General features: G+C 40.1%; 1 protein-coding gene across 4 annotated transcripts in view; it reads right to left on the bottom strand.

Annotated features, from left to right (window-relative positions):
* Positions 1-266: 266 nt before the first annotated feature.
* Positions 267-20,976, bottom strand: part of LOC143376530 (neurotrimin) — a 266,194-nt gene continuing 245,484 nt past the window's right edge. For 3 of the 4 annotated variants that reach the window (XM_076827003.1, XM_076827006.1, XM_076827002.1), the window contains 6 exons: positions 20,224-20,352; positions 15,541-15,678; positions 14,701-14,871; positions 11,961-12,032; positions 11,537-11,605; positions 267-633 (listed from right to left, as the gene is read on the bottom strand). In XM_076827003.1, coding sequence (XP_076683118.1) covers positions 482-633; positions 11,537-11,605; positions 11,961-12,032; positions 14,701-14,871; positions 15,541-15,678; positions 20,224-20,352 — 731 coding nt within the window. In that variant the 3' untranslated portion in view covers positions 267-481. The remainder of the gene's footprint in view (positions 634-11,536; positions 11,606-11,960; positions 12,033-14,700; positions 14,872-15,540; positions 15,679-20,223; positions 20,353-20,976) is intronic. The other variant, XM_076827005.1, reaches the window with a different exon arrangement.

Raw genomic sequence — 20,976 nt, 5'->3', positions numbered from 1 at the left:
GCGCGGATACCCGGTCCGCGGATCGCGTGGGTCAGAGTGTTGGATTCTCTCCTCGCGATGGGTGGACGTCGCGCGCCACGAAACGATCGGATCGTCGACCATAAAAGCCTAAGGATTCCTTCATACTCACCGCATGTATACTTACATAACATATTATATTTGTATTTATATTTATATATTTTCTTTGTATATATATATATATTATATATATAATATCCTCTTTACTTTCTCTCTCTCTCTCTCTCTCTCTCTCTCTCTCTTGCTCCCTCTTTCTCTCTCTTTCTCTCTCTCTCAATCTCTCTCGCTCTCTCTTTGTATACGTCTACTTTTAGTATGAAAATAATTTCAAGCGCGTCTTGTCTCGTCGCACTCGCCCGCCAGACGGCCGGACGACGGCGCGCCGGAAACAGGCGGCCGCCATCGGTCTGGTCACCGTCCAATAAACACTAGAACTGGAAGCCCCGTTCCCGCGACGTGAGAATCACCTCCGGATGGCTGGAAGTAGCAGTGACAGCAGACTCACCAAAATGTGAAGAACGAACTGAGCCCGATGGGAAACGGCCGGGCTCAGCGCGTCCACCGGAAGCTCGCCTGGCGGCCTCATCGATGGCGAACCGTAATCCCTGTCGTAATCTGCAAGCAGAGACACCCAGTTGTGGTTCGATCACAGACGGACTGTGGAATGATTTTCGACGACTATTTAACCGAGAGTACATCCAAGAATGAAAGTCGGACTGTCTTCTTGGAATGATTAGGGTGGACAATAGTTATTGGTTATTCCAGACAGGAGGAACGTTTCGTTATGTTTCAAGTTGCGGTGTTATTCTTGCTTTGGACATGTATATTTACGATTTGGGGAATATAGATGGTGCGGTGGATTGTTTAAGATCCTTTTTCGATGTGTTGAAAATATTGGGGGGCTGATATAAACCCACAAAGCTGCGATCCAATCGGTGAGTAAGGGTTTGCGGTGTTTCCTTGTAAGTTACCAATATTCTAGAAAGCTTCGGTATGTCAATAAGGGTAACCTTATCGGTTTGGAGACAGATTGAGGAGGCCCACATATACCGAAGCATTCTAGAATATTGGTAAGTTAATGTGTACAGAATGTACTGTAACAAGTACCATCTTTTTTATCATAACTCTTGAACCAAGATCATCCCACGCTTTGGACAAAGTGCATATGACTCAGAACCCTCCCCTCTACAACATACCTGACATCCCACAAATTGAAGTTGCGGCCCCCTTTTCTGCATAACTACCGAATATTTTTGTATCTCGCACCGATTGAGACTTAACAGTTTTCAGAAGATATTCTTACTGCCGAATTCAGCTTCGTGAACACACGAAATCGGTTTAACGCCGCCGAAGAGTTTCTAACTGCACGTTATTAATGCATTAGTCCCGTACAGCTGCATTCCCCGTCAAGTTCATTCCACCATCACGAGCATTTACCTTTTAAACGTAATAATTTTGTTCATTTCCATAATCGCCGCGTGTTTCTCGTTCCTCGTCCACGGCGAATTGTTCTATATATGCAGGATTAACTGTGAATTTCACGCGCGACAGAGGGGCGTGGGAGGTGGATGGAGTTTCAGACCGCGCTGAAACGAGAGTACGACAAAGCTCGCGTAGGAATATGTTATTCGAATAATAGACCGTTCGAATAATAATACAACACTTGGATAATCGAAAGTTTGGATGGTAATTGTGCGAGCAGGTCGGGTGCCATTCTGAAAGGACTTGGACCGAACAATGCCGCGGTAATACGAGTTTCATGGAAAATAAATGCGCAAACCAATTCGTATTCCCGGCAGTCCGACTTTCAACGATTAAAAGCAGCCAGCATCGTACAATGCTGACTACTTATAAAATGTCAAAGCGCGCGCAGCAACTGATTGTAATATTCGCACATCCTTACATCCCCGTGCCTCTGCACAGGTATTTACGAGTGGGCGTGATTTCCACGTCGGCCCTAACGAACGTTGTTAATTTTGAAAGAAAAAAGGAAGATGGAAAGTAAGTAAGTTCGTTTGGTTCGATTGGCTAGAAGTTGGAGAGTTCGTTAGAGTTCGAGTAGTTCGGTCACAAAGTCGGCGCAGAAAATTTGAGGAGTTCAGGACAGAAGTTCGAGAGTTATAAGTTCTGGTAGTTTCGAACTTCCAAAATTCGATCACGGGGGCTTCAAGTGTGTTTGATTGAAAAAATATGGACGTTATACTGTTTCTAACAAGGAAAATTCGATAAGTGCTCGACACTGGGATCAGTGTAACTTCCAAGTTTTACGGACCAGCCAAAAATTAGGGACGCGTACCCTTTTACCAAAAATTACCCTGCAAATTCTCTTCCCTGCCTTTTAGACAAATCCTTTACTGCGGACCCATCATGGATTCACAATTCTGTTCTTATCCGCAATTACCTATGATTACTTTAACTTGATACTGATATTGCATGCACATAAATTAATAAATTAATAAATAAATTATGCTGGCGCACAGCTGCATCACCGTGTCACTCTTACATTAAAAATAACCTTAAATGCACTTATTATTTAATACAAAATCTCCTTCGTATTATCAACCACTGTCTATTTTCTTTAACCATACAATATCCACCACACCTCGAGAATAAATCGTCGTGTCAAGTAACAATCCAAAATCATAACTGTTTTGCTATAAATGGAGTGAAAATGTGTTGTGTAGTTCAAAAACCTCTTTATTATTAAAACTTTCAGGTGATAAATTAATTAAGTCACTATAAATAAATGCCGCTACTTGTATTGACCAGGGAATTACTAGGCAAAATTATTCAGAGGACCAGTGTAAATTTACTTACACTGATTGGCTTCTGATCAATACAGATAGTACTAATCTAAGGAGATTTATCCAGGAGCTTATTAAACATACCCCACACAACACATGTACCACTTAAAAAGGTTCGATAAACGATTGTGGCGATTTCGAGGCAAGCTGCGAAGTTATGGAAAACGATTCGACGTGGAATTACCGAATTTCGAGGAGTTTGATGGACCACTTTGCACGCTGTTTGGAAACAGTATACCCATTAAATTTTCCCTTGGGGGTTCTTGGAAGGAATACGCGATTGGACCCGTCGCAATAAACGCGTAGTTTATCGTCGAGCTAGATTCTTTCCTGCGCAAGAACCGTTTCATTCCGCTTTCCCGATTGCACGGACGGTTGTTCTAAGTTTCACGGATCGACCAAAGTTAAATCAACATGGCCACCTGTAGCGCTAATACGAATACGGTAATGTTGACGGCTATGAATACATGAATATCAACGGGGAAGAAGTCGATACATACATACGTTTACCCTGTTAACCTGGGGATTTCAACGTGCAGCTATCATACGAATGGAAATGAAATGATTTCGTATGTGCATGCAGCTGCGTGGCTACTGGGTCCCCGTGAAACATGTTTCGGTTCATCAGGCTGAAGAAAGCTTGGCACAAAGTGCTTCCAAAGTCATTTCTATATTCGTGAATTGCTGTCACTATGCGCTGAATGAAGAATTAGAATGATAATATTTAATTTTGAAAATTGAAATAATTGAACTAATTAAAATAATCGAAATAATTGAGATAATTGAAAGACGAATTACTGTCGAATTGAATTTGAAAGAGATTACCTATCCACATGCAATATTTAATTCATAAGATACCGAGTGTTTACGCGTATCGAGGTGAATCTCTCTCTCGAGAAACAGAGGGGAAGGAGTAAATTAAGAAACCTCTCGAACTTCCGATGCATAAAGACTATGAAGAGACTTTAAGCGTACGATGTGCAGCTGAAAGTTTAGATTCCTGTTACTTAGAAGTTCGGAGCAGTGCGACTGAAAATTAATTAGGAAAATTTCTTTCGAATGCAAACAGGGACATGGTCCACTGCGAAATTCCTTTGCCCCCGATTCTGGATATTCGTCGGCGTTAGAATTGAATACAAGCGTTAAGCTGGAAAATAATTGCAATGGCACTGTTGCCTCTCTGGGTTGAAATAAAGTGACCACTAATTAACGGCGACCTATCGCAACCGGAAACGGCGGGATATTTTATACTATTCAGGTGAAGAAACCTCCATTACAGCTCCCTGGTCAGCAATTCAGTGTTCTTATTCCACATGCACGTTATTTATCGATCACATTAGAGAGTAGATATACAGTCCCAGGCGAGTTTAAAGCAACGAATTCTTCATGGAAATACTTGCACTGGAAACTAACGTAACCATACTTGTTCCTCGAGTATTTAAGAGAATTTTACCACTGAGCGCGACTGCTCGATTTTTACTAGAGTACTGCAAATGTAAGATCAAGCACCTCGCAGGAATTAGAGGTCTAAGTAAATTCATCTTTGACGTGATTCGCTGAAAGTTCTAAATTCGTCCTCCATAAATGAATGTTAGAAATTTATTCCCGTCGATAATTATCGAAAGCCCAAATGACGCCCAATTGCTATTGGGCAATTCTTAAAAGCTTTTCTGAATTTTGCACGCGCATGTAATCTTGGCAAGTAAATCCATAATTTGGGAATTTCTGCAAAAGATCTTATTCCTCGGGGCTAATCACACCCTACTCCGAAACTGAAGGATGCTCCTCCTAATTACAATTCAGAAATTCTCCAATCCATTCGGTTTGAAGTGTCTGAGTGGATGAAACGATTGTTCATCGGTTCTAAAAAATGGCAAAGATGTCACGTCCATATCGCAAAGCCAATCCCCCCCATCATAGAGCTTAGCACTCGCAGCGGGGTTTCCAGAACGTAACGATATCAGCGAAGAAGTTTAGAGTGTTTAGCGAAAATGCCATTTCGTTCGTGTTAGAGGGGCGAAGTAAAACACAGGCAGGGAGGAGAAAAACGACAAACTTTTCTTATTACATGACCGATCGAGGAATAGTCGTCGTGAATGCGCGACGTTCCTCCGTGGCAGTTCACCGCTCGGCTTGGCTCGCTCGCCAGAGAGGAACGCCGAAATCGCACGTCCATTCGGGAAAAAGTTATTCCCACCTACGAGTAAAATCCACGGTACGTGACTTTCTGCATGAACGGCGACAGACGAACCGTTTTCTAACGCATTAACAACGTCTTTACCGGTTTCCGCAACCGTGCTGGTTTCATGGTCTGTATCCACAAACCAGTCTGGATGCTCGATCGAAGATGCAGCCATGGGACAGCAGGTAATTAACGAAAATAGAATTCACGCATGCGCCAAACTGCTGCAAGAATAATTACGCAGAAGTTGTGACTGATATTAGTAGTGTAACTCGACGAAGATGAAGTCAAGATTGCGTGGAAAAGATATAGGTACTATGTTTCGTTTCTTCACTTTTTGTAGAATGAATATTCATTTTTCTAAAGGATATATAATTCTAAATATTCTAATATTCTAATATTCTGATATTCTGATACTCTGATACTCTGATACTCTGATACTCTGATACTCTGATACTCTGATACTCTGATAGTCTGATAGTCTGATAGTCTGATAGTCTGATAGTCCGATAGTTCGATACTCTGATACTCTGATACTCTGATACTCTGATACTCTGATACTCTGATACTCTGGTACCCTGATACCCTGATACTCTGATATTCTGATACTTTGATACTCTGATACTCTGATACTCTGATACTCTGATACTCTGATACTCTGATACTATGATACTCTGATACTCTGATACTCTGATATTCCGATACTTTGATACTCTGATACTCTGATACTCTGATACTCTGGTATTCTAAATAAATTTGTATACATCATTCTATTCATGTTATTTATGAACCAAAGGATTTTTTGAGTAACGACAAAAGAAATATATTTATTTGCGAATGAAGACTGAATGGTTTATCCTCGTTATTCGTTACTCTTTAATTGAATACAGTTTCTCAAAAAGCTGTGTGTGGTGAAATTAACGTCGTATTTAAGCAAATTGATATTAGAGAATCGCAGGAACAAACTCAGATATTAATTGCAATATTGGTACAGCTACAGTAATTCATTTCGTGTTAAAAGCGCCAGGGGAAATCCTTTGCAGACCTGCGAGCATTGTCAATTTAAAAATATGTAAAAGCAGAATCCATTCAATGATTAAACTAAACATTGAGCAAATGGAGAATTTAGGGGAGGGAATTTCGTGTGTATTAATAACTGAAACGTGCATTGTGGAATGCTATTACACTCGCGGGAATAATAGCTGATGGGCGTGTAAATTGTAATAAATTAAAATAATTCATTAGCACTCAATTATTCAATTAGGCATTCCGCCATTATTGCTCTTTTATTAGCAGAAACAAGGTTCATAATAACGTTAATAAACAATTATTCCACGCTGACTGTAGCTTATTACTCAATAGCCACTGTAATTGGTAATTTATTCGAATGAAACAACTATGCTTGTGTCCACATACCTTGTACCCTGCCATGCGTTTACATTATTATTATAACTGAACTCATTGGATACGGCGCGATGCAAAAGCAGAGGGTACAAAATTTACGGGGATATTATGCACATTAGAATTATTTAAAATAATCCTACCAAACATGGATCCGCAAACTTTCAATCTGTAAAATATAATCGTTCCCATTTCAAGCGATCATTGCAGTAAGTAAATTTAAAATAAACAACCCCCTTTGGTGAAACCATAAATCAGTTGAAATCCATAATGCACTTTTCTTCGAAACTTTTCAAGAGTTGCAGAAAAACATAGTGCATAAAATGCAATCAAAAGCTACTCAAAGTAACAAAATATTATAAAGTGACTTCATATCAGCAACAAATGACCAGTGAACCGATGTCTATCGAAATTCTTTTCCATACTTCCAACTTATAAAATACATAGTAAATTATGTGACACTGCTTCAGAATCACCTTGTTCATCTCGCGTTATCAGTGCCTACAGCCTTAATTTTGAACCACTGTAAAAGAGAAATAGAAATCTGAAAATACCAGAGGCACCCTTTTCTATTTCTACAAGCAACAGCACTGAACAGTAAGATCCAGAAAGACTAGCACCACCGAAAAGACAGCAGCAGTTGCAACGCATTCAACTCCCCAATACATTCCAAAACCCGCGGCGATCCGTTCGCACGTACCCCGTGCCCGCGAGTACACGCAGGTGAAACGCATTGGCCACGAGCACCGCGAGCATTCCGCGCACACAAACGGAACGAGTCCGCTGGAATTTCTCTCGCGTCAGGCTGGAAATCAATTCACTGGGGATTGCAGGGAAACTGGTTATCGTGTCGATCAAATTCTGAAAGACTAATAGAGACTGCGAGAGCGTGTGTACGCCGCGAGAATCAATTCATCGCGCGGAGTCGCGAAGTTCGGCTTATTATACGTGTTCGACGCGAGAGGGGTGGTGGAGCTGAGGGTCGATCGATGTATAAGAAACGAAAGAAGGGTAGGGGGACGCCCGCGGGAGTAAGAGCGGGGCGGCGAGGAACGGCGAAACGGAGGAAAGAAACGGCAGGAATTCCGCTGGCTGCCCCGCGCCCCAGCGTTTCGCGACCGTGGTCGGCCGCAGGTCAACGGAGCTCGTTTTTCATTAATTGAAAGTAAACTCGGAGAAAGGGGAGCCGCTCCCGGGGATCTTTCAGCGGAGTCATTGAAACCGAGTCGCCGAAGTTTGACGGGCGTGCCAGTTGCTGCCGATTTATTGGCATGCGGAGCGAAAGAGCCCTCGGCGTGACGTTTTATCAGCGACGCTTGTAATACACCGGATGCCCGCCGAACTTCTGATACAATCGCGGGCGGAATGACCCCTCTTAAATGAGCGAATCGAATTTGAAGGTAGAAATTCCTTTCACGGCTGCTGGAAGTGGCCTCGTCGAGGGGGGAATTGAGTGGGCGAACTTCTGGCGAACATTCTTTACGGTTTGTTTAAATCTGAATCGACGAACGCTGGGGGTGGTTGTTTATCTTTGGACGGAGGGACAGCGGTGGAAAAGGCATCTGTAATACCCCCCCGACAGCGCAGATGGTGTTATGATTTGAGAAACTTGAACGGAATGTCGATTTCTTTCGTGCTCGTGAAGTGTTTGTTAGTTTAAGGCATTTGTACTGTAAACGGTGTGAAGCACTTTTAAAATGATGAATGGATTAAGAGATATTAGTGGGGAAATACCGAAAGGTATGATATGAGGTATAGAAAATTGATTTGCGATGATGGAATGCAGAATACTGCGACGCAGTGTGATATAAGTGGTGTAGGTCAATGCATGGTCAGACACACTTTGTAAATACAATTTACGTGCTGTATGCAACTGTTTATAGATGTCTAGTGGAAAAATTGCATTGAAGGGAGATTCGCCAGGGCATGTACACCCAATTTCCTATAATTTTATTCATTTTAGCCAAGATTCTCGATTTACAAGTCTGTGAAGTCGTTTGAGGTGCATAAAGTAGAATCTTGATTCTTGTGTTATGAAAATCGCGAAATGTGGTGTTTGAAATTTGACTCCCGATGAAATACTGCCAGTTGAGTCTTCGAATTAGGTCCTCCATTGATGTTGAATAATTTTTTATCAGATTACTGCTTATAAGGGTCGAAGAGAATTCTTGTTCGCGTCGTTCACGCGCAACTCTACATTGACGAGTTATTTCGTCGCAAAGTGTTTAGACTTTCAATCGATATTCGAAATTTAACGGTAGTTAAACTCGTTGGATTGTTCTTCTCATGCGTATTCATAAGATATTACAACGTTCAATATTCATAAGCTACGCGATACTTTAAAAGGGAGCGGCTGAAATCAGGCCGTTAACAGCGAAGAAATAAGACCACGGCGATATCCGTCCACAGTCTAGAAAAGTCCATTTTAAATGGAACATTCTTTACGCGGCTCACCTTTCAACTTAATCAACGGGAATTCATTGAACAGCCATTAAAATTGAACAGGGTTTCCATTCTCCCGCTATCAACGATTTCAATAAAAATGAAGACTATTGATGTTTGTGCGTTTCTTTCCATTAAGAGACGAACTTCGTACAGTACATGAGTAAAATAAAGCCTGATTTCTACAAGTCTTTTTCAAGGAACTGAAAGTTGCAAAATAAAAAAGTTTGAAAAAAATTCCAAAAATCAGGCTTCATTTGAATCATCTACATATACGAAGTTCCTCCCTTAAATCGTCACGCAAGGAAATTCAAATTGACTTCACATGTGTTAGATTACACCTTGAATATTAAATTCTGACACCTTATCGGTGAATAAACGTTAAATATAAAATATTCCTAAAAGATAGAAGCAGACTATGCAAGATTAAAATCGATTAGGGTGCGGATATTTTATCTAAGAGTTCTATGCGCTTTCAAAACAGCTTTTCAAAGTAGTTTTTCGATGGGACTGGTTTAAAATCAAATGAAATCGATGATCGACGAAATGATATAATACAAACGTTACTTGGAGTTTCTTTTATTGTCTGCGGACGTAGGTACTAAAATAAAAGGGTACCTACTTTGAGACCGAAGTAGAAATAATTCCCCAGAGCTATAGAAGAAGCCGATACTACTGTCACCACTATTTATATCATTATAATTAAATGTGGCTTTCCAACTGACGTGTCTGAAAATGATTGCTGGAGCAATTTCAGGTTAATGCTGGATTTTTAATTCAATACACTGAATCATTGTTCCTCGATTGGTCTGAACTCTGACGAGTTCAAATGAATAAGTAGATGGTGGCCTCGAACGTCTACCCTGTTCAACTTTAATGTGGACTGCGAATTGACATGCACAGTCCACACTGACGTCCCTATGCTACTTAAATGCGTTTCTGTTTTCATAGAGTTCTAACGTCAGACAATCATTTGGAAGTCCAGACCAATTAATTTTATTCTTTGACCTCTGTTGTTCAAAATGTTACTTTTCACAGATTGCACTAGATATCGTCGATTTTACAGTATGAACTCAGAATTTTTAGAAGTGTATTAACGTCATTCTTTAGTGTTATAAATTGTCATTGATTGACATTCGCTGTTCATTTGACATTTTTTTGAAAATGTAAAGGAAAGATGGAATTTACTTATTCTCATTACACGAACTCAGAAATTTTCAGCTAAAATCGAGCTGTATTTTACACTGCTATTAGCACACGTTTCAATTTGCATTAGAATTTCTCGATAGTAATGGCAGAAACATTAACTCCAATTCGAACTGTGGTTTACTGTGAGAATATAAGTGGCAGCCACTGAACACAGCTTCGAGCGCCAAAGAAAAGTTGCAGCGAATTGAGAATATAAAAAAAAAAGGGAAATTCTTAAATAGAGGAAACGGGCGACGACACGTAGCAAAGGCAAAGCTTTTTACGAGTGAAACGCTCGAGACTGAAGAGAGCTTTGCTTTGCACTATAAAAAGATTTCGAAGTAGCAGCCAATTTGCTGCAGTAACTTCGTATTTTTTACTCTGTACATTGTAGTTCTTATTCCAACATTTCACTTAAACTTAACATGACGGGATCCTAATTATTTGACGTTCCTATCGAAAGGAAAAGCCCAAGAGCGTACGTACATAACAATATGTCCATAAATTCTTAACTTGTCACTTTGAAGTCGTCGAAGATAAAATCCGTCGGGAAGTAAATTGGTCCCGTTTAAGAACTTCGCATATTGAACAGAAAAGCAGGAAACAATTAGGTACAGCAAGCGTATAGAAATATATACAGAACGAAAAGTGACATTTCCTTATATCTTACAGCCTGCATCTCTCCAGAAGTAATTTTAACACGACCGATTCTGAGAAGACTACCCCTCAGAGACGTGGCTACTTTAAGCAGAAACCCAATAGGCAATCAACAGCTGAGAATAATCGGACACCTTTCACCCCAAAGAAAATTAATTAAATTCTGTACACATCATTCCACATTTACCCTGCAAGGAAAAGCTCTACCTTCGATCTAACGAATTGTACCACCAACCTCTGTCACCCAAAGATACGTAAATATACATGAATATATAAAATAATCCCCCACGTCAGCCCAACATTCTCTCACCGCTCAAGAAAAACACACCCTATTCGCGCACACGAACTCGAAACGAAAGAGCAATCGCAACCGATTAACCCTCGTCCCAAATCCCGCCGACACTATCGTCAGTCGGTCCCAGCGCAACAGCTGCGAATCGGGAATCAACCCTGAAACCGTGGCCATTAAAGAAGAGAAAAATAAGCGATCGTAATCGCAAAGCGCCCGGACGGTGCATAAACGGGGCTATCAGGGAAATCACTGTCGTCGTCGCGCGGCGCGTGATTCCGAAATCCATTTGGGCCGGTTAAAGGGGACCAAGTAACGCGAAGTGATTCGTTCGCGGATAAAGGGGATCACCGAGCATTGGCAATTTAGTGGATTCGCCCGGTGAATCTCTACGGCCCGAATGCGCCCCGTTGACGAGGTTTTAATTATGCTAATTACTCGAACGAACCGGCGGCTATAAGAGGCAGCCAGCCGGTGTATCGCCGTGGGAAATGGCCGTGGTACACGCTCGGGATGGTGGGGAGGGTGGCACGGTTAAAATAGATATTTACTGACCTGGATCTCGCCATTCCTCGACCTCGTAGTCGATAGGTCGTTGTCGTGATTTCTTGTTACCGTTTCTACCTAAAATGCATCACACAAAGGCGGTTTTACATCGTGCGCACTGGCGACGGGGGCGTCGCGGCTAGGAGGGGCTGCCGGGGGATGAATCGTCCTTTCCGTCACGGCGAAAGAAAGAGAAAGAGAACGGGGACCGGGGCCGAGCGAACGGCGTCACGGCTGCGGAGGCTGTGCGCGGGTTTTCGCTTGCTAAACTAATGGCAGGTATTCCACCTAATTCCGCGCCCGTTGCCGGGATTCCCGGCGATACTTAATTCGCTTCAACTGCGCTGGTCGCACTTGAGACGGGTTCGAGATGCAGATCCGCGCCGTGGAAGCAGGGGGAATACCTACGGCGGAGGAATGAAGGTTCAGTTACCGTTCTTCTTCATCAATGATGTCACGTGGTAGGGCGATGGAGTGGTGGACGTCGTCGATGGAGCTGGAATCTCTGTTAGAGAACGACAGAAATTATGGCTTCGTTAGTGTCTTGCGGTATGTATACTGGAGCGTGTAATGTGGAGTGCGGTTGTTCGGAGCGAGGTGCCGAAGCTTGTGAAGTTGGAAGAAATTGCAGGGGAAATATCGATGGCTTAACATGGAACATGGAGTATGGAACAAATGATTTAGCATTAAATATGTCTGTCTTTGATGATCCAAAAATAGTTTACCAATAAAGTTTTTTCTTTTTACTTAGTGTAATTCGTAATTTCTTATCGGAACATGTGTGTACGTAATATGGAACATATCGGGTGAGTTCATAGTCTATATTGCGTGCGTGTTCCATTAGGGTGGCTCTTATTTATTCTTAGTGAAATTTGTTTTCATGATTTTCTTCGCGGCACCCCCAGAATAGTTCCAAATAATAACAAAAAATCTGTGTAAAGTTTGGGCCTGATCGGATAACGGGAAAAGGTACCCCTTGGTCCTTGAACATTTAAATAATTATTTAATAGCTCACAAAGTCGATTTTATATAATATCCTCCAATTTATTGATTGCATAAAAAAATATGTTAAACAAAAGTTTTCTATACCTTCGAAATTTTTGCGAATTTCAGTCTTAAATTTTCAGGGAACATTCATGACATATCAAACTATGTACATATGATTAGATATGCATTAATTCCTACGTCCCCTCATATCAGTTTTATTAAACAAAACAAACTCCCCTGCTATTGACTAGCTTTTGAAATCGGGTGTTCCATATTACATACATTGTATGTCAAGAGTGTAGTATAATACAAGAAATACACAATTCCACAATTTCACAAAATGTGAACATACAATAGTTGCGCAGTGAGCCATCGATATGTCCTTCTCCGTGTGCGAACAAGTGTTTAATTTGAGAGTTTCTTAAGGGAGAAAGAGGGTAGCGGAGAAATCTATCTATTTGAATTTATCTGGTAACTATTATTGCTTCGTGAATTAATAAATTACTTATTACCTATGTATTTACCACATCGATAAACTTATATTTCTCGAATTCGAAGTGAGCATGAAATCTGTAGTTCCAGTATAAGGAAACGGTTAACATTAATTGAACTCTTTAAGCCACGACATGTGTCGGTTGGAATTTGTAATACCCAAAGTTGGAATCACGTGCATCTTAGGCCATAAATTGGAGAAGTTTCTGAACGTAACCGTACAAGAAAATGTATTGCGTCTCAATGCACAACGGTGTTCACGAAATATATCGGTGAATTCAAGAAATTCAAGGCTGAACTTCCCCTGCACTCGTCCCGCAGCGATCGGCCGAGCGATACATCTTATTAAACTTTTAATTTCAGCCAATTTATTCGTCCAGGGAGGTGGAAAGGTGTACTCTCCGGGGATACATATATCCTTCGTAAATTTAATCGCCAATTACGAACAACGCTGAGCTGGGGAGGCAGTTTCAGCCCGTCCATCGATCGATGCCTATCGACTGTTAAGAGTCTCCGCGTAAAAGTCCATCGGGAATCAATTACGTTGTCATTAGGGCGTAAATACAGACAGGCTCACTCCAATTATTCCCAATGTCACAACTTTCCTGTACACTTTTAATCTCTCTACTTTCACCGGCCTGGGCATGCTCGCAACGTTTACATTTTGCGGAGCACATCGACGTTAAGTGTGCAATATTCAGTTGTGTTTCGATACTGTGCGAAGAGAAAGGGAAAGGAATCTCGCATTTCTGTAATTTGATTGATGCGCTTCATCGACAGCGATATTAAATTATCCGAAAATGGACTCGTCATCGCGGAAATTACTGAATCAGAAGATCATACTACTGGACGTTTGCATTCAGATTTATGATCGCATAGTATCGATAATTTTGTAGGGTAGACCGGGGGCGATTGTAACGCGTTAAATATCTCAAAGCATATGATAGATATTAACACAAATTTTGGATATATGATGAAGAATGACATTTCGAATACACGCATCCATATCCTAGCAGTATAGATACACAATAGACATGCATAGTGAAGAAAATAACTTTTCGATACCCTGAAGCAACTTTTCCTTGCTGATTTAAAATTGTGATATAAATACTCCCTTTGCAAGTACGTGTTTTCTCTATTTTTTAATATTTAATCTGGCCATTTTGAAAGTAATACTGATCGTTACTTATCACTTTTAAGCGTGTCGTTAATAAAAATTTATAATTTAAGTTCAAAAACCTGGTCGGGGGCGATTGTAACATCGGCAGTCGGAGTTTGTTGTGCCACGACAGAATAGAGCAGTGATAAAGAAGATTAATAATATTGTCTTGTTTGCATGGAATCCTATAGCACAGCACAAGTAAATCAAATGAAAAATGGGTGCAGTGTACTGAATGTAAGGATTCATCGCATGAAGAATGCACCAGCCAAAACGTTTTCTATTTCTGCCACAATGTTTAAGCTAGTAATGTGAACAGGGAAACTATGCAACGTACTGAGAAAAAGAAAGAAAATGGTTCACCACTTTAGTAGCTCCGTAGATTTGGGTCTACCAATTAAAATATAAAAGAACGGAATTTATTTTCTGTGGACTTAAGATGTCGCTTTCCCTTTATCGTTTGCTAAAAAAAACTGTTCAGCAGTATTCCATGGGATTTGTAATTCGAAACGGTATCGTGTAATGAAAAGCTTACCGTCTAATTTGATGACACCGTCCGTCCCACCTAGGGAATTCTGCGCCAGACATTTGTACGAGCCGAAGTCCTTCGGCCCAACATTTCGAATCTTCAGCATCATGTACTTGTTGTAGCCATTGTCGGAACACACCGCCTCGTACTTCTCACCTGCAATTGTATGGTAATTGCCTAGGCAAATAAAACAACATTCCTCACGATTTGAAATTAAATTGGGTATCGTGATCTGTGATTAAACGAGAGCAGGAATACGAAACTACTGGCAGAGTATTGCCATTACTAAGAGATATAAATAAGAATGATATTAAGTATGTTTTAGTAAAAGATACTATATAGGCGATAATTTAAAGTTGAACTTTCAGTTGGTCTGGGTGCGGGATAGTTGTCGTTTGATAAGCAAACACAACTGTAAAAAATTTTGGAAAAATATTCATGTCTGCAGGTTCCTTTTTCTCCTAAATAATCATATAATCATTTTTAGGAGAAAAAGGAACCTGCAGACATGAATATTTTTCCAAATTTTTTTTACAGTTGTATTTGGTTAATCAAAAGACAACTATCCCGCACCCAGGCCAACTGAAAATTCGAATTTAAATTTTCCGCTCCGCCCTATTCGACGGTCTACGTGTATTTTATAAGCTAAAGGAATTTTCCAGAATAAATCGGTGGTGTCAACGTGACATAAACTCTGATATTGAAGTTTCCCCCTTACACGCACAAAACACATGAATTCTGAGCTCTCATTTGCCCACCAGTGTGTATTTGAGGAAACCGTTGCTTTAGTATGCACGTAAAGCTGTGATAATCGAGCGAGTCTAATTTTATGAAGCTTAAAATTACCGGGGACGATCATGTCGCCGCGCTCGGTCGTCCAATAATTGATCGAGGTGGGATAAGCTTCGGTGTGGCATTCTAACGTGACATCTTGCCCAATATACGCCCCCTCCAGCTGGTTCGGTATCGAAAGCATAGGGGGGACTGCAACAGAAAAAGGACGAACATGACGTGATTAACGATGAACCTCCATTATCCAAGTGCTCCATTACGCCTACGCTCTGTCATTCGAACATTCCATTATCGGAGAAACGGGTACCGCTCTGTTATCACGACGAACCGTTTCGTGCGATGTTTGTGCCCTCCTGCGAGAATCGCAAAGAATTCCCACTGATTCAGTAAAATCGGAAAGTGGCATTCCTCTAGACTCGCTCGAAGTAATATTTAACTCGAACAAACGTAACTTTTTTTCGTAAATTTTACATGTGAAAATTGTAATTTACGTAAATTGAAATTTTCTAAAGTTAGGATCGATTTTGATTAATTCTGGTCTACTTAGGTTTAACCAAACATGTTCTCAAAATGTCTTCGTCCCTTTTTTAACTTTCTAAATACACTAGGTATTTGATTTTTCAGCAGAATGTGTGACAGAATTACAGGTCAAATTCTGTAGCATTATATGAGAGAAAAATATTTTCCACAGAAAGATTTCAGAAATATCAACACTAACCAGAAATGTTAACTCTAGCCAGAGGGATTATACTCCGCATGTATCCACAATATTAATCAAGCGATTGAATGCAGATATGGGCAAAATGTTTACTTAAATACAATTTCGAATAACGAATAAAAGTTAAAGAAGTTATTCGTCATGTGTCGAATAAAATTACAGTTAGTGTTGAAAAATTGATTCGATGCTGAAGTTGACACGTTGGACGAATAAAAAAATTAAATTAAGTTAAAGTAACCTTTATATGATCCGTTATATAAATAATTTTTTATTTAGTTAACACCCAACTCTGATTCAATGTACCTACTATATCCCCCTTTTTTTGCTTATATCATCAGCATTTTATCCAAACGTCATATTGTCGGTGATACCAAATGAAAAGTTCACGCAAAAGCAGACGTTGCTTTGCTTACATGAATATAAAAGATACATTAATCATCCTAACCGCGGGTGCAACGCATTCACACGAACGTTCACAAAACCGAAGCATTGTTCGCGGCATCTTTCAGAAAGCATTATTTACCAGTTTTCGCGGCACGATCGCTTTCCCTAATCGCGTAATTAATTCCTGTAAGTTGAAGGTGTATACAGCGAAAGTGTTGAATAGATTAAGGTCGCGGCGCCTGAAAAGAACCTTACACCATTCAGCGGTTTTTTAGCCTTTACTCAGAACTGTCAGTAAATTGGTCGAGATTCGCACATTTACATTAATTTAAATGGAGAAAAATATTCGACACTTTAATGCGGCGTGTTTGATCTCTAGTCACTTGAAAATCGCAATGTAAAAACATTATAATATTATTTGTTAAAAAGTAACTGAAGCTTTCAAAGAGAAAGTGCCTTCAACTGTGTTTATGGTAGAAATTGGACAGCTTCTCTGTTATTCTCAGAACTTTTAATTCCTTCCTTTCTTGATCCTTTATAAAGTGAAAAAACGAATTATATGACAGCAGAAGTACCTACGGAAGCGTCTATGCAATTTCTAAATACGAAATTTAAGAAATACTAAAAATATCAACAATCTAATTTATCTAAGTTATAATTAATGGTATTAAATATTCCAGAGTTCACGTATACTTTCACGATTATAGGGTAAAGGACCCAATTACTGTCACCTTAAGCTATTTTACTTAAAATAACGAATAAATAAACTATAGTATATAATCTGTAGTATAGATTATAGGTTGAATTACATAATTCTTTTTGTGTATGACGTTACATCGTTTATTTATTCGTTATTTTAAGTAAAATAGCTTAAGGTGACAGTAATTGGTTAGGTGTAATTTTTCTCCTTTATGTTTTCTTATACATATATATATATTTGTTTTTTTGTCTTCTTGTTACTTTCGTAATGACTACTGTGCAATAAATAATTATTATTATTAACATTATCAGAAAATTTCCCTATTCAACTAGTCCAGATAACCAAGATTCCACGTGTTCCCCTTTTTCCCTAAGCTCGCGAGCCACGAGCCGTAAATAATTCTTCTCCCCGAGCCGAGCATCCATTAGAGGTTCCAGTTAAAAGATGGACGGTTATTTTCGCATAACCTCGGGAGCAAAAATTACCCCCAGGATGTCCTCCTTTTATTCAACTCCTCTCCCTTTACGGCGCTCCATGGACACGCCTTTATATCCTTTAATTTCCCCTCATTCTTCCGCGGACTCGATAAAGTTTCCATACACTTGAAACTCCGACGGCCTCCGACTTAGAGAATGCAAGACTCTCTTAGAGCGAAAACATCCCCTCTTGAAGTTTCCAGTTATTATCCGTGTAGCAACGGCGTGCACCGAGCTTTCACGCGATCGATATAGATATTCCGGGGGCCGCAATATCATGTCATAGTCCCGTCTTTTACGTACCAACGTAAATCACGATTTACTGCCGCTGTGTACGCTTGAGACGATATCACGGTGGATAACGCCCCTCGTCCACTCTGCGGGGTGTTGGAAAAAAAGTTTTCAAAACCTAGACAGCCCATACCGCACGGTAAGTTGAGTGAAAAGGGGTTGTTTAACGTGGATCGAGAAATTAACCGTGCTGGATGGTGAAACGATTTCTAGTTCTGACAATTCGAGGGCTTTTCACTGTGTATAAAGAAATTTTAATATAGAAAGTGTTCCCAGTGCTTTCTTTTTGTGTCTGTGTGCGCATCACATCAGCTTCGTTTTATAAAGTTGCGTTCTTTACGAAGAATTCCTGGTCTGTACTTGACAGGCATATTCTACTGGCTGCGGCAAGGAAGTATTGATTCTTCAAGTATTATGAAATTGGTATACAGGTACTATACGAATTAAGTATGTACAATTGGTATTATGTGAGTGAAGTTGTTAATGGGTTTTCGAAGGATTAAGAAAAGTGTTTTTTTAGTTTTTCTGATTAGTAGAGATAAATAAATAAATCCGCCAAAGGAAGCTTTCTCGAGATAAAATAATTTTACACTTGGACATGAATCTGGGCATTGTGTGAAAGGATATGCGGAATTATTGCTTAGTGTAATGAAATGCAAGTTATCACGAATGAGATGATATTAATAATAATTTCTGCTTAATACTTTAGTTCAATTCTACAAATGAATTATCAACTGATTCCTCTTTCAACAAGAGTTGAATAAAATATTAGCACTAACTTTTTAACTTAATTAATCGCGGTACAATTGCATTTTCAGATTCACATTATTTCTGACTTCGTTAAATTCTTTGAGAAAATCTATTTTTACACCGAAAGCGTATTTTGCTCAATGCACGATGCACTTTATTCTTCATTAACGAATATTATTATATAACAATGGGACCTGAAACAATAACGGTGGACGTGTTATTGTTCCGTTTGTCATAAGTCTAGAATTAAACAAAACATTAATTTACGGTATTAATTTACAGTATATTCTCAGAGGTGTATAAAATAAATTCTGACATATCCAACGTTAGCAGAGCAACTCGACAACAATTGAGCATTCTTCTAAAACTTTCGACACTGAATACTGCAAAATTTATGGTCCCAGTATCAAACAATCCAACAGTCCAACTACAAAAATCTGCACCTACCTCGTTCATTGCAATCTCAATGAATTTAATGATAATCGTCAAATTAATATTTCTTAGAAAAACCATGTATGTACAGTAAAATTCAATAACCACAAAAAATCGTGTGCCAGACAACAAAAACGGAAAAACACAGTGGAACGCGAATCACTCGAGAATGAATTAATTAGAATTATCTTGACGGTTAGCAGATTGCCACTGTCCAACGAGATCGCCATTCGAAAGGAGTGTAATCCAAATTCTGGTGGACAATCGTTAACACTCGCAGCTGCACGCGTGGTGGTAGAACGGAGACTAATGTGTCAGAAAGGACGGAGCGGAAACGCGTTTCGCACCCTGAAACTGGTGGTTGGACGTGATGGTCGGGATGAACGTACCCAGGTACATCGAGCATATCTAGGTCAAGTGGCCGCTCGTAAATCGGTGGCTAAATGAAACGTTGGAACCCGACCTAATGCATCGTGCTTGGACGAACAACCACTCTTTATTGGGCTACGCTTGGAATGCACCCCATTACTCTCCTCCCTCTATCTTCCCTTCTTCACTTGCTATCTCCATGGTTCTCCATGGTTCCATTCAATTATCACAGAGAGCTTTTATCCTATTTTTTCCGCCCGAAATACCTACATATAAGATATATTAATTCTTCCTTCAACCACGTTGCAAGTGGTATAGTATCAAGTGCAAAGATAATTCTAGGTATCACACCATCGTTCTAGGTATTTGCAGAAAGCGATGTCAAATTTCGAGATTCTCGTGTGTTATTATGATTAGCGGGAGATGGAAGGTACTATGTGGTTTGTGGAATGCGACGAAGGCGATTATTTATAGAGTTTGTGCGACCCTTAATGCGATAGTATCTAATTATGAGAGCACGCGTCCAGATTTCGATATATTTTTGGATTGTCGTGTCTGCGGAGCACTCGGACAGTCTGGGCGTAAAAGAGCAAACAACTGTATTTTTAGGCACTCACATTGCACGCGGAGCGATATACGTTGGCTAACCGATGGGGGGACATCGTTCGAAGCGATGCACAAATATGCACCCATGTGCAGTCGGCTTATCTTCACAATATGCAGCACTTCGCCATCCACGACGTTCACTGGAACATAAATAAAGCATCGTGACGTTAGAGACTCGAACGGACAATCGAATTATTTATGCTTCTAGAAACGTCCGTCACGTGCAGATGTAATTTCGTGAATGGGGAGGGGGTGGGGAGGGGAGAGATATTTTCCGCTGGAACAGACGCCCGCCATTTTCAACACTACTACTTAAGCTCGTCAATTTACCTTTTGTTATTAACTGAACGAAACGCTGCTGCTTGAATATTTTTTTACAGCGAAACCTTGCAGACTCGGGCGTAACACAATTTGCGGGGCTATTTAAGTTCCTCGAGTAAAGAATTATGATGGGAAAAAATTTAAAAAGATCTACTTCGATGGTACCTAATTTTTCAATGTAAATTTCCAGATAATCCGCTCAGCTCTTCCCACTGTTCGTTTCTGTTGCTTTAAAATACGTTTAGGTCTAACTTCCTCGGCGTCCAGAACGTTAACTGTGACTGAATTAACGCAGTAACACGGTATCAAGATTTAGGTCGGTTGTTTCAAACTAACAAGCGGGAGATAGGGTGTGGTAGACATCGATTTTGATGAGCCTTAGCACGATGTATCTATGACCGAAAATAAGTAAATATGGAGGCGTCGGGGTGCCTTTTGAAGAT

The sequence above is a fragment of the Andrena cerasifolii genome, chromosome 14, assembly GCF_050908995.1.
Source record: "Andrena cerasifolii isolate SP2316 chromosome 14, iyAndCera1_principal, whole genome shotgun sequence".
Taxonomy (NCBI): domain Eukaryota; kingdom Metazoa; phylum Arthropoda; class Insecta; order Hymenoptera; family Andrenidae; genus Andrena; species Andrena cerasifolii.
The sequence above is the reverse complement of the archived record's forward strand: the minus strand, read 5'-3'. Positions and strand labels throughout refer to the sequence as shown.